The sequence below is a fragment of the Solea solea genome, chromosome 2 (assembly GCF_958295425.1).
Source record: "Solea solea chromosome 2, fSolSol10.1, whole genome shotgun sequence".
In the NCBI taxonomy this organism is placed as follows: domain Eukaryota; kingdom Metazoa; phylum Chordata; class Actinopteri; order Pleuronectiformes; family Soleidae; genus Solea; species Solea solea.
The window spans coordinates 38,306,456-38,321,455 of record NC_081135.1 but is presented as its reverse complement, the minus strand read 5'-3'; the positions used below and the strand labels follow the sequence as shown (position 1 = coordinate 38,321,455).

The following is a 15,000-nucleotide window of genomic DNA, read 5'->3' as shown; positions in this document are numbered from 1 at the left end:
GATTATTTTGAAATGAACAGACGAGTAAAGTCCGTAATCTGTCACTGGGCGTGTCTCACCGTGTCGTAGGCCGTGAGCAGCTTGCGTGTGGTCTCTGACAGGTTGACCAGGGGCTCCAGACACGGGTAACCTTCCTTCAGCACCATGGTGGCGCCCATGCTGCCTTCAGGGCTCTGCAGCCGGGTGGCCAGGCTCTGGATGCACTGCTTCAGTTTGGCCACCGTGGGGAGCCCACACTGCTCTTTGAAACTGGCAGTGGTGCTCTGAAAAAAGAGAGAGAGGGAGGAGGAGGAGGAAAGAAGAAGAGAGGAGAGAGGAGAGGGAAAAATAGAATTAGATCAGATGTACTGTTCCGGCTGTAAAACTAAGCTGAGAAAGGTCAGAAAGGGTGACGCACCCTTAACACACACACACACACACACAGTCATCTGCCGTCTCTCCTGTGAATTAAATCAATATGGCCGTCATTGGTGCTTTTAATCCGGTGAAATCAGCCTTAGCTTAAGCGCATTTAGCAAAAACAGAGGAGGCAATATGGCATAAATGTGACATGGATTTATTTATTTATTTATTTATTGTGAAGCTGCAGCAGGTGTGTTAGGAAACGAGTCATTTCTGGGTCATTTCACAGAGGCTCTAATAATAAACACAACATGACAAACACTGTTTAGTGCCAGTGAGGAGCAGGAAAACCAGGGTTAAGCCACTTCATAAAAAGGTTCATCCACATCAAATCTAACTGGATTAAGAACATGTTGACTGTGTAATCTCACTGTGAGACACAGTTTCTCTGAGTGGAAACTGAAGTTTCTGTCTCTCACACCAAAGCCCATAGAGAAAATCATCGATTTTGCATCACAGGGACACGGGAGCTGTTGATGCACTGCTGCTTACGTCAGTGAGTTCAGACGTGTTATTTTCATGAGTTCGGCGTTTTTACCACAGTGACACAAAGTGACCACACGAGGCAGCAGTAGACCAGCAGCTCCTGTGTCGGCGTGATGTAAAATCGACAATTTTCTCAATGGGATTTGGTGTGGGAACGAAAATCAATGACTTTTCTTTTTGGTGTGGGAGAATGAGTGTATGTGTGTGTGTGTGTGTGTGTGTGTGTGTGTGTGTGTGATACATGATGCCATGAGGGATTTCACTGTGCTGTGTACACAGAGCAGTGGATTCTGTAATAAAGGAGGATCTGAGGGGAAAAACAGCACAACTACATTATTCTACCTCAGTGACATCAGTTTCTCTCAGAGCTCGGTGATAACTCCGCCTACAAATGTTCTTCAGGTTCATGTTAACACACTTTAAACTAAACACTATTAAATGTTTTGCCTCAGATTTTTTGAAATATTCCTCCGTTTAACAAATGTTTTTTTTTTACAATAACAACAATAATAAATAAATTCAATCTTAATGAATTTCTTTATCAAGATGTATTGTCATGTTTGCCCCCTGGTGGCTGCCTGCAGTAAAGACAATAAACCCTGCCCAACATGAAATCTAAGGGATTATTCTGTTATTTTAGGTCACTCTCGTCACACTCATGCTCAAACGTCCATGTTTCTGAGTCATTTTAAGACATTATTTCAAAACTTTATTAAGTAAATTCAGTAGAAATCATGCACATGACATTAGAATGTGACGAAGGGATTATTGTTCAGATCTGTCATGATTGACAGCTGACACTGAGTCGTGATGAGTGACCACCAGAGTCACTGCAGCACAGACTCTGCGTCGTCCTGTTAAACGGTTTTTAATGAAAATGTCGGCGTGGAAGAGGCTTCTCTTCACGTCGCCCACCCACAGATGTTAGCCAGCGTGCATTATTAAGACGGTGGGTGGTTTATTTATAGATGCTTAATAATCTCCCTCTCTCTTCATCATTCCACAGAAAAGTCCTGAGCAGAGTCTGATTTCATCATCTGATCTGATCTGACTCAGCTGTTTTCAACTTTTTAAAATCTTAAAGGTCCAGTGAGTAAGATTTAGTGACATCTAGTGGTCACACAGTGGACCTTTAAAGGGTCAGTGCAGTGCAGAAAGACGGGCTTATTTTTTTCAAATTGACCTCAGTTGTAAAAAGAAATGTGATTTTGCAGCTCGAGCACTGACCATGAAATATTGTTAAAAAGCTCTCTGAACAGTGTCCTTGTGACTTTGGTTCATCCAAAAGCCTCATTGTACACATTGTTGTTGTTGTTGTTGTTGTTTTCCTCTCAGAGATCCATGAGACTTTGACCACTGCCGTGTTTTCAATAAAGAAGAGGATTCATAAACATCTTCCATTCTTCTGTATCAAAAACATCACGTTGTCCAAGCCTTAAAATCAACGATGAAAAGAAACTATTTCTATTAGAAAGTTGTGGATCTTCACTGCTTTAACTTGGTCACTCTCCCACACCAAAGCCCACAGAGAAAACCAGTGATTTCAACATCACGGCACACAGGAGTTGTTGATCCACTGCTGCCTCCATCATTAACTTCAAACGTCTTATTTTGCGACTTCGGCTTTTGAAATCCTTTGTTCAGATTTATCTCAGTGACACAAACTGACCACACGAGGCAGCAGTAGACCAGCAGCTCCTCAGCAGCTCCTGGGTCCCCGTGAGATAAAATTGTTGTGTTTTTCATTGTTTCAAAAATCCCAAACTATCCCTTTAAGATGAGTGAGCGTATCGCTGTGACCTCACCTGAGCGTCGTCCCGCAGGTCTGCCGCCTCCTTCAGCGGGGAACTCGCCACCTTAAAGGTCTCATCCACCACCTTGATGCCCGTGTTCCTCAGCGTGACATAGCCCCTCCCCCGTCGCCCCACCCGCCTCACAGACAGGCCCCGCCTCTGCGCCTTCCCGCCCCCTCGCCGGTTGGTGACGGCCACGTGGACAAACAGGCTGGTGTGGGGTAAGGGGTCTCCCGATATGCCGAGCAGGGGCACATTGCGGTATCCGGGCTGAAGGCACTCAAAGGCGACGCTGTACTGACCGATGAAGTCGTCTCCGATGTAGTCGTCGTCCAGGACCACGTAGCGCAGCAGGGCCATCTCCGGCATGTTCACCTGGATTAGAGAAAAAAAACCTTTATGTGACATCACAGGGGAGGTGGAGCTAATCCCAGTTGACCTAGGGTGAAAGGCGGAGTCACACCCTGGACACTATCGCCATGTCCAGTTCACCTAATCCCCAAATTTGCAGCAGGGTAAGGCAGTCAATCAAATATGGATCTGAATCTGTGACCTTTTTGCTGTGAGGCAACAATGTTAGCCACTAAACCAACGTGTACCCCACATACTTTAAATGATCTGTATTTATTTAGTGCTTTTCTAATATTGTTGACCACTCAAAGGTAGTGAGTCACACACACTGAGTCAGGGATCGGCCTCAAACTCAAATAACCTGGTGACAAATGAGCATCTAGGCTGGTGGAAAAGAATGAACTTATCAAAATAACGACAAAATCTCTGTCAGTGTTCTTGGGACTGCAGTAACCATTTATAACACTAGCGGTCGCTGTTACACACAGCATTTTTGACATAAATCTTCTTTAATGGCTTAAACCAATTAAATTCCCTTCAGTGGAGTGAACAAACATCTCCTTTTGATTATAAAGGTTTAATGTTTGGTTGTCTCAAGACACGTTTTAATGCACCGCTACATTATTCATCTGCGCTGGATTTAGATCCATTAAAGTCGCTGCCATTCATTAAATGTTTACAACGTGGGAGAGAGAGGGGGAGGTTCAAACACTGGTTCCTGTTCATAGATCAGTAAGTGATGGTTCAGGTGCGGCGTTATTGTCACTCACACACGACACTGAAACACACTCACTGCTACGTGAAATATTAGTGTTTCAGATACAAACTTCACGTCCACTAATGAGGAACACACACACACACACACACACACACACACACACACACACACACTGTGACATTTCCGTCTATGAAGATGAAAAGAGGCTAAACAAAAATCACAGAGAAATGTTATTAGCTAATGTCTTTGATTTGTATTCAAACACAAACAAAGTCCCTGAGGCTGTGACATTTCATTCAATCACTTTCAAACCAAAAGGTTTTTCTGTCCTAAAATGGGCAAAAACACACTTGATACTCTCTCACTTTAAAACTGGTTCAAACCGGTTCTAAACCAGTGAGAATGTGTTTTCACTAGCTAACTAACTAGATGTATCATAAGATAATGAGATAACAAGAGAGCAAATGAGCTCACTAACTAGATATATCACAACCTAATGAGATAGCAAGCTAGCTAACTAGATATATTGCAAGTTAGGTAGCTAACTTGATAGCAAGCTAGCTAACTTACTAGACATATTGCAAGCTTGTGAGCTAACTAGATATATCGCAAGTGAAGTAGCTCACTAGATAAAAAGCAAGCTAACTAACTAGATATATCACACGCTAATGAGATAACTATAGCAAGCCAACTAGCTAACTAGATATATTGCAATTAAGGGAGCTCACTAGATAGCAAGCTAACTAACTAGATATATCATAGGCTAGCAAGCTGACTAGATAACTAGCAAGATAACTAACTAGATATATCATAGGCTAGCAAGCTGACTAGATAACTAGCAAGCTGACTAGATAGATAGTCCACTTAATGCCACACAAAACAACCAAAGCAGACACAAAAAAGGACAAATTATTTCACTTTGGACAAAGTTTTTCTTTAAGTTTGAAGAAGTTTCCTTCAATCTTCTATTAAAATGCAGGTCCCTGTTTCTATGGTTACGTACATTATTATCAAACATCAAAACATGATTCAGGATCACAGACTCCGCTGCTCTGAGCCTCATATCTAACCCTGACTGTTAGTTATCTCATAACCTGAACCTTAACACAGTTTCACATGTTAATCCTGACTTTAACCACAGACTCAGAAATGAGATTGTGCCTCATTTGGACCAGGTTTTGGTCTCCATGAGGACTACTGGTCCTGGCAAGGTCCGTGTTTATGACAGGAAAGGTCGTAGCGCACACACACACACACACACACACACACACACAGAGAGAGAGACGGGGACATATCAGTTGTGACAGCTTGTCTTTATGGCTCAGCCAAACGATTACAGGACTCTGTCAGTTCTGACAAAAAAAGTCAAATCAGCAGCAGCACAGTCCTCAAATTCAATCTCATGTAATGAATTCTTTGAATATGAAAGTCTATTCATAGAAGTGCATCATTTCAATGTCGATTCCACTTTAATTAAGCACTCGGAGGTCTGTTTCCATGCAGGTGCACAGACAACAGCTCCAGCTCTCCTCTGCTGTTGACATCGTTCCCTCTCTTATCAATATTCAATCACATTAAAGTGCAATTTTTACCGTTTTAATAGAGGCAGAGTCCGTGCTGTGACAGATTAATGGACGATTCTGAACAATAACATTATCATAAATATGCTTCTGAGACGATTTCTGCCACCGGTAAATAGATTCCACATTCTAAGGACTTGATTAGAAAGGAATTTAAATAAATATATATATATATACACATATTTTCAGTGCCTAAACAGGATTAATATGAGGAGCTGTCATATACATACGTAAATGGATTAAACAGAATGTTGCAACATAAAAACACATCTAAATATATCTGTGATTGCCATTTTCTAAACCTGCATTTATTTTGGATTGCATGACCTTAATTGAATTTAATATGGAAAAAGTTAAAATTGGACTCTTCGTCATTTTGAGTTTGTGTGATTTGCTGCACGTCTTCATTTTAGCTTGAATTATGAGCATTATCTGACAAATGGTTTGGGCTGTAATTGTAGTGTTGTGTGATCAGAACATGAACTCTATTCTTTGAAAAGGAACAAATGTGACTCATGGAAATGAAATCCAGACCACCAAATTAGTTTGTCCATCTGACGATGAGTAAAAGCAGAGTCACAGATATCAATGATATAAAGTCATAAAACACAGTGCTTTTATTCTCACTATTCTCTGTCAAAAAACTGCCTGTAATTACGTCTATTACATACACTGCTAAAAACGCCTAAATGACACAAAAACACCTTTTAAACACAATAAGAATCATTTTTGTAAAATTATGTAAAAAAAAAAACATCTGTGGAAAACAAAATCACCAACTGACTCAGTGCTGGATTCAAAATGTTCATATTTCAAATGTGATTTCAGAAGCAATTTCATAGCAGGCTAACTAGATAGATGCAAGCTAGCTAGGTAACTAGATAAATCGTAAGCTAGTGTGCTAACTATCTAGACAGCAAGCTAGCAAACTAACTCGATATAGTGCAAGTTAGGGAGCTAACTTGATAGCAAGCTAGTTAACTAACTAGATATATTGCAAGCTAACTAACTAGATATACTGTATAATAAGCTCACTAGATAAAGAGATCACAAACTAGTAGACAGATAGATAGATAGATAGATAGATAGATAGATAGATAGATAGATGGATAGATAGATAGATAGATAGAAAGACAGACAGACAGACAGACAGATAGATAACTAGTAACTAGGTAGCAAGTAAGCTATTCACAATATTTAAAGAAATTGAAACCTTGGACTTGTGGTTACTGACCAACATTTTGTCCATTTGTCTATTAAAAAAAGAGAGTAAAGACGAACAAAAAGGACAGACATTTGTTGCTATGGACACAATTCTTTTGATTTAATAGAAGCAACACAACTTTACACACAAGTTTAACGCCGTACCTCAAACTCAAAGGTCTCGTCAAACAGCGGGTCGTCCTGGTTCTGAGCTGCGGTTCGTGTCCGTTGTTCAGCGCAGTCGGCCGGGACGCCGTGCAGCTCCAGAACCACGTAGGGGTCGATGACCTCTCCCTTTGCCCCCGACCCCTGAGGCTTGGGCAGGTTGTGAGCGCTGATGACCTGCACAGAAGTGAAGAAAGAAAAAGGGAAATGAACTTTACCAGAAGTTAAATAGAATACACAAATAAATCCAAATTCATTCTTTGGTGAAAATGACTGTTGAACACGTGAGATTGAAGATATCATTTAATAAATTCACATTTTATTTCTATTATTTTTTATTATCTACTGTTTGAGTTGATTTATTTCTACTTTTCCAAACACTTTTCTTTTAATTCTTCAGAATACAAACATACACTTCTATTTGAAAATGAGGCTGCAACTAATTATTGTTTATTAGAAATTATTAATTTGTTGATTGTAAATGAGATGTTTGGCTCATAAAATGGTGAAAAATAATTAATTTAGTTGTTCACGATCTACAAAAAATATCTTGTAAAACAAGTAAAGAAAATTAGAAAATGTTTTATTATTATTATCATTATTATCATGTTGTTTATATTTTACTTTAATGAATAAACTCTCTTCTCTGCAGAAAAACCACGTGTACCTTAATGCGTAGCGTCTGTGGAGGAACCCCCGGGACGCATCCCTGCGTGTGGGCGCTGAAATACGACACCTCGTCGGTCATGACGGCCGGTCGCAGGACGTAGCCACACCCACCGTTCTGCGTGAATCGACCTCGGTGCAGGTCCAACATGGCGCCCGGCGTCTGCTGGTTCAATGCCACCAGCTGGACGCCTCCTTTCCAGTATCCTTGAGGGTTGGGGTTACTGGAGTCCAGACGCACTGAGCTGGGCCGAACCCGGGTCAGCGTGCGCTTAGTGAACGTGACGAGGTCCTCCGGGCACTCGCTGGTCAGTCGCCCGGCCTCGCCCTCGCCCAGCGAGCACAGCGTCCAATATGGCGGCTCGGGGGGCAGTGGCGTGCCGGGGGAGGAGGGGCTGCTGGGTGGCGACTGCTGAGAACTCTGTCTTTGACTCATTCTGTGGGCGTAGAAGCTGCGGCTGCCGGTCCGACCAATTGCCACCAGGTCCGACAGGTCTTTGTGGAGGCGGAGCTTCCTGGGTTGAGAGGGTGGAGGCACTACTAAGACCACGCCCAGTTCCTCCTCACCCGGTATGGTCATCCGCCGCCCTGCCAAAGGCCCGCCTCCTCCGATCTCCTCGTCCTCCTCAGAAACCTCCCCTTCCAAGCCTTGTTCCTCCGCGGGGAGCTTCTTCCCCACGATGAGGATCCGCCCCTTCAGCTGCTCGGGGGACGGCAGGATCGTCGCCCGCCCTCCCAGGTTCACCGGCGCAGCGTCGGGCTTGTAGAGCCGTGAGCCGAACACCTTCTTCAGGTGCTGTGCCATCGTTCGCTGCTGTGCGGGAGAGCAGCGCTGGCACAGGTACACCAGCAGGGGGTACGGCGAGGTCAGGAAGGCGTACTTGTTGACCACCTCCAGAGCGGAGCGGATGGTCACAGGTGCGTGGTGGAGATGGTGGTGGTGGTGATGTTGGCGGGGGATGTCCGGACCGTAGTCCACGCCCAGGAGCGGCTCGCCCTCCGGACCGTCGGTCACTCCCAGCTCCAGGCATCGACAGCCGGACTGCAGGGACTTGATCAGGCCCCCGATGTCCGCTCTGCCGTGGACCTGGTCATCCAGGAGGTACGAGCGATACGACGTGCTGAGGAAAAACGACAACTTTTAATCTGTCTATAGGTGCAAGGAATGTCCGTCTGTCTGTCTTTTAATCACATGACAAAAAGCCAAGCCAAAATCAAGTTGCACCAAATTTCACTAAACGTGGTGGGAACTTGATCTTTTCCAAAATTCATAAGTGAGACGACAGACCGACCATGGACACGTCTGCGAACATTAAGTTGACCCAACAGGAAGTCAGCCATTATGAATTTAGCCGCGTTTTGCTTTGAAACAGGAAGTAGATTTTAACTTTGCCGTACATGGACCAATCTGCTCGAAACTTCATAGTGCCACCTGCTGGCAGCACAGTGGCTATTAATCATTATATAAAAAAAAATTGAACGTAAACTGCTGTAATTCATCTGAACGACCAAACACACCTGACGTAGTAGTGGGACAGAGGCAGGTTCATGTCCTGACAGACGCCCTGGTGCTCCGGGTCGAGCAGCTGACACTCGGGCGACTGCAGGTACCGGGCAAACCCGTCCAGACCCATCAGCCCCCTCTCTCTGCCCTGGACCGACGGCTCATAGCGCCGCAGCAGCTCCCAGCATCCCTCCGTCGTCGCCAGGGACAGACCCTGCTCCGTCTCCAGGAAGAGACGCAGGTCCTGAGGGTCCAGACACTCGCGGTCCTTGGACAGCTGCACCAGCAGGAAGTAGACGTCGGGCCGTGTGCAGAGTTCACAGAACGCTTCCTGAAACTCTTCGCGTGTCACGTGTGAGGTCAGCTTCTCTTTGCTGCGCTGGATTTCTTTAAAACGCAGACGCACCTGAAGACACATGGAAAACAGCAGCGTCAGGTCACATAAATGTTATATTATTAAGTTATGTTATGACTAAATGTTATATTATTGAGTTATTTCATGAATAAATGTTATATTATTGAGTTATTTCATGAATAAATGTTATATTATTGAGTTATTTTATGAATAAATGTTATATTATTGTGTTATTTTATGAATAAATGTTATATTATTGAGTTATTTTATGACTAAATGTTATATTATTGAGTTATTTCATGAATAAATGTTATATTATTGAGTTATTTTATGAATAAATGTTATATTATTGAGTTATTGTATGAATAAATGTTATATTATGTAGTTATTTTATGAATAAATGTTATATTATTGAGTTATTTTATGAATAAATGTTGTATTATTGAGTTATTTTATGAATAAATGTTATATTATTGAGTTATTTTATGAATAAATGTTATATTATTTAGTTATTTTATGAATAAATGTTATATTATTGAATTATTTTATGAATAAATGTTATACTATTGAATTATTAACGAAAAATAAATGACAATTTCCCAAAAATAATGCTTATTTTACTTTGCGGTGTAGCATTCTAACTATTCTAAACTATTATAATGATAATAAAATAAAGGTTTGTATCTTTATAACAGTACTGTGGTCTTATCTGTCTTCAGAGTGTCTGCACTCGGAAGACAATGATGGAGTGAGACATGAAGTGAATTAATTAAAGTTGGGCCTCATTCATTCAAAGAAGTTGAGACCAACTTGATTAAACTTCACTTATCTCACTTCTATAAGGATATTAAAGTGACCTGAATCAGACAATACAATGCAGTCATAATGTCTTCCTTCTGAATCACTCTCTGTTCTCTTCCCCTCATTTTTAAACTCCTCTCTGTTCTTTTATCTTGGACGGGTTCTGATAGTGGTTCTGGACCTGATCCAGTTCCATGTGAATAATAATAATTATCACCTCCACTATCGACAAATGTCTTATTAAATCTTTTATTCAAGGTCTTTTTTCTTTGTCCGTTTTGACGCAGTAGCCGTCACCAAACGTTCCAGTTGAGAAGTTGGAAAAAAAACACTGTTAGCAATGCTCTATGTGGTATTTTGTTTACACAAACAGCGCAGCAACAAGTCAACGGATAAAAATGTAACTAAAATGTGTTTACTGCTGATTTAATGTTAAACAAATAAGACAAAAGTAAAATTACTGGGTGAAAGCCATTGTTAGCCACTGTTAGCAGGCAATAACAACGCTCTCCGTGGTATTTTGTTCACACAAAGTCAGATCAACAGATACAAATTTTACTTAAATATGTAAACAAATAAGACAAAAGTAAAATGAACGGTAAAAGCTATTGTTAGCCACTGTTAGCCACTTTGACTTTCACTAACTGTCATATTGATCATGTTTCATCACGATAAATAAATAACGAATGAATCATTGTCATCTGCATGAAGCGCAGATTTTATGAAATGCCACTCACCTTTGCCTCTTTGATGCCGGGACACAGTTTACAGATGGTGGCGACCGCCACGTCCTCGGACACGATGCCGTAGCCGTCCTCATCCACCTGGGCGAACTCGGCCGTCAGCCACTCGCTCCTCATCTTGCCCCCGAGGCTTCCCTCTACTGCCAAGCCCCCACCTTCACTCAAAGCCCCGCCTCCTCCTCCGCCACCGCACCCAGCCCCGCCGATCACAGACGGGTGAGCTAACAGGTAACGCAGGCCCGTCACCCAGATGTTTGCCACATCGGCGGACAGAGCAACCAAGTCCAGAGACTGTAGGGAAATAAAGATAACACCCAGATTATCAGCTATGTACATTAAAGGGATAGTTTAGGTTTTTTGACTGCATCCACCGCAAATGAGCCACATAGCTGCCAAAAGGAAATGAAGTGAAAATATATTCTACAGATATAATGAACATAAGCAGGTGTCCTCTTCTTCTCCTCTTACCTGGTAATCATCTCCATGTATGATAGAGAAAGCAGCTTCCTCAGCCAGGTGTTCAGACAGAGGTCCATTATGGAGGAAGGTCTCCGTGCTCTTGCCCGTGCGGACCTCCCTGACGCTGGAGACGTCGAGGCGAGCTCGCTCCCCGTCCTTCTTGGACGGCTCCCAGCGCAGGCAGCTCAGGTCCGGGTCCAGGGTGTAGAAGCGACAGTAGACTCTGGAGTTGGGCCTGATCTTCTTCAGTTCACAGCCGCCCTGCATGAAGGCCAGGCAGTCTGCTGCACTGCTCACCTGACATGGAGAATCAGAAACTCTATTATCCATGATTCTTTATAACAGGAAGTTTGATGTTGATGATACTTTTTTTTTTTTTAAACCTACCTTCTTCTCAGAGGGGATGCTGCTGAAGGACACAGTCTTTTTCCTGCCTCCGCCCACCTTCTGCACTGAAGGATCCTGGGAAATGACAAAGAGACACAGACATAAGTTCAAGATGAGGGACACGGTCTGTACATGCTGGGCAAGGGACGGCGTCTCATTCTGCCCTCAAGTTACATTCAAACTCAATTAAGTCCTTTATGACTTAAGAGGGTAGTACATTTAGAATCTGACGTCACACAAAAACTAATAATCCATCAGAGTCAATATTTTGGCTACTCTTTCACATATTCAAGACTGATTTAAAACAAAAAATCCCTAAGCTAAGTTTTGTGACATCATTAAAATTTACCTGGCATTTAAAGGGTTAAGATTTCTCATAATGATTGAATGATTGGTTGTTTTGATCAGGGCTGAAGTTGTTTAAGAGATTTATACAGAAAAAAATCTTTTTATCGCAGTTTTCTGGAAGTGGACAATTTTGTCCTTAAGGACTTAAGCGTGCAGTAGATAAATCTGATGCCTCAGAGTTAAAACTGTTAAATAAATATGTTCAACAAGAAATTAAATGTGTTGCCGCATTAAAGTTCATTACATGGGAACAGAAATATAAAAACAGTTATTTTTGTAATCAAATGTCCTGCTCCTGACAGTAGAAACTTAGAATAATATGAAATATTGAATTTCAGCCTTGACATTTGTTGTAAAGTGTTTTCTGAGTGTTTCCTTCTCTGTATTAGGACCAACTGTCTGTTTATTTTTCTGATTTAATCTGGCAGATTGATGTGTTTTTGCTAAAGTGCTGAGGTTTTAGTACAAAGAGTCAAAGAGAGGTGAAGAATTATTATTTTTATTCAATAAATGTGTTCCTCGGCCAAAAAACAAACAAAGAATTATTTCCTTTAAACTTGTGAAATAAAAGTGTGAAAAAACAGCCTGAGGAAGGAGGTGATTTCACACATTCAGCATAGAAATGAATTAATGGCAAAAAAAGGTGTACTTGTTCTTTAATTGTCCAAATAAGTTAGTTTAGAACTTTATTTATATTAGTATGAGTGTATGAGGAGTAAATATAAGAATGTATTTGCCTAAATAGAAAACTAAATTGGACAAATGTGGAATCTATAGTTCTAATTTGGTGTTAAATAACAAAAAAAGGTCAATTTTTCTGTCACTTTCTTCATCTGTAGCTCAGTATTTGTTGCCATAACAATTTTTATCATATCAAGACAAATGAAATAATAGAGCACAGAAACACTAAGGGTTCATTTCACCACTGATGATGATCGTCATCATTTATGACAAACACGACAAGAACCTGAACCCAGACTAAAGGAAATCTCAGTGGACATGGTGGTCTCACACACACACACACACACACACACACACACACACACACACACGTATACAGGTGAAAATGTGACAGCTCACAGGTCTCAACTCTGCAGGAGTGTGAGGACAGATGCTGGAACATGGTTGTTGCTATGGCGACGACAATGGCGATAATACACTCGTATGCCTCCACAAGGTCAGTTTATTTGAGACAGATTATAAGACAAAGAATGAACACATGAATCCTCACTAAACCTCGGAAACAACTAAAATCCACAGTGAGCTGCTGCTGCTGCTGATGATGATGATGATGATGAAGAGGAGGAGGAGGATGACCTCTGTCCATGAATAAATCTGTTTGTTTGTTTTTAAATCATCAACCACTTGTCGCCCACTTTCCATTAAATTACCTTCACATTTCCACTTCCACTAAATGACACAGTGAATGTTGGACACACTGAACTCGAGTAAAATCTGTCCCTGTGGACATCTGAGGAATTACTGTCCCACAACACTGTGCTTTGACCTGGTTTAGCTTCCTAACAACACACAAGGATGGACGACAAGCTAGCTTGAAGCTAACAAACTAGCTAGCGAGCTTAAATAGAACTTATAGCAAGTTATCTATCTATCGATCTATCTATCTATCTATGCTAGTTAGCTAGCTAACTAAATAAAGATATGTAGATTGGTAGATGACAACAAGCTAACTAGCTTAAAGCAAACTATTTAGCTAGCTAGCAAGCTTAAGTGGACAGATAACTAGCTCGCTAGTTTAAGGCTAGCTATTTATTGTAGCTTAAGCTCAGATTGTTAAAGATTTATTTTCTTCAGTTAAATCCACGTGTGAAACTTTATTGTTGGCACTTTGGTGTTTCATTGATATTTGTGAGATAATTAATAACTAAAGAAATAAAAAATAAGGAGAATTGCTTTGCTGTCAAGCTGAAGAAAACAAGTTTAAATGAACCTGCTCTCATTCAGGCTTTTGTTTTTAATATTCTTTGTTAGAAAAGTCGTTATGAAAACAAGAAAACTATGAAAACAAAGAGAGGGAGAATCGTTGCCTCATTTCATTCACTCACACAAACATATTGATTTCCTCTTCTAATATTACACATACACACACACACACACACACACTGTGTGTATTTAGTTGGACAGAGACACAGAGAGAGAGAGGGGGCGTGGTCAAACCTGTTCCAGTCATGATTTCCTCACTTCCACTTTGACACAGAATCCTCATCACCTGACCACAGGGTCAGATTAAACTGACGCTGTGGTCATTCTGACACAGAGCTGTGTCTGGTCTCTCACTTCTAATCCACAGGCTGCATTAATCTCCTCTCTCCCTCTCTGGTTTGTTTTAGCTGAGCTGCAGATTTGATTCTCTCCATCACTGAGTCACAGATGGAGAGACACTGACGGAGAAAAGGAACCAAAAGCTGCCGCAAAGGAAACAACAAGGAAATATAGGAAAAGGTCACACGGGGAAATTCAATTATTTATTTATTTATTTATTTATTTATTTTGGAGGTCTGCGATTTTAACACTGACTTTGCAGAACGTGAACAAACGTGATTCTGACACTTCCTCAGACAGATTTCACTAAAAAAAAGAATGAATTTACACCCGTTAATTAAGTCTGCGATATCTTAAATAATATGTTCACGTCTTTATTTCACTGTTTGTGAAGTGGTCACTTTGTGTCACTGAGCTAAATCTGAACAAAGGATTCTTAATGCTGAATTCACAAAATAACACGTGTGACGTTAGTGATGGAGGCAGCAGTGGATCAAAATCACTGACTTTCTCTCTGGGCTTTGGTGTGGGAGAGTGAGCGGTCTAAAAACAGTTTTCCAATCAGCAAAATAAAGCATCAACCGCACTCTTCAAACATCATAGACTTAAACAGGTGTATATTTGATTATTTTATCATATCAGCCTTTTATTAAGTGTTCATGTTTTCACTGAGTTTCCAGGTCTCAGGCTGCAGTTCACAGCTCACACAACGACGCTGTCCCTTTAAGAGGAGATGAACGAACACATGGAATAAAA

The 15,000-nt window shown here is 41.4% G+C and overlaps 1 protein-coding gene across 2 annotated transcripts in view; it reads right to left on the bottom strand.

Moving 5' to 3' along the window:
- Positions 1-15,000, bottom strand: part of plcl1 (phospholipase C like 1) — a 69,542-nt gene that overhangs the window by 9,882 nt on the left and 44,660 nt on the right. For both annotated transcript variants that reach the window (XR_009234050.1, XM_058619311.1), the window contains exons 2-9: positions 11,614-11,688; positions 11,236-11,523; positions 10,762-11,058; positions 8,883-9,274; positions 7,366-8,485; positions 6,699-6,875; positions 2,694-3,056; positions 60-263 (exon numbers count right to left, since the gene is read on the bottom strand). Coding sequence is in view for 1 of the 2 variants with exons in the window: in XM_058619311.1 (XP_058475294.1) it covers positions 60-263; positions 2,694-3,056; positions 6,699-6,875; positions 7,366-8,485; positions 8,883-9,274; positions 10,762-11,058; positions 11,236-11,523; positions 11,614-11,688 (2,916 nt within the window). In the remaining variant the exon portion in view is untranslated. The remainder of the gene's footprint in view (positions 1-59; positions 264-2,693; positions 3,057-6,698; positions 6,876-7,365; positions 8,486-8,882; positions 9,275-10,761; positions 11,059-11,235; positions 11,524-11,613; positions 11,689-15,000) is intronic.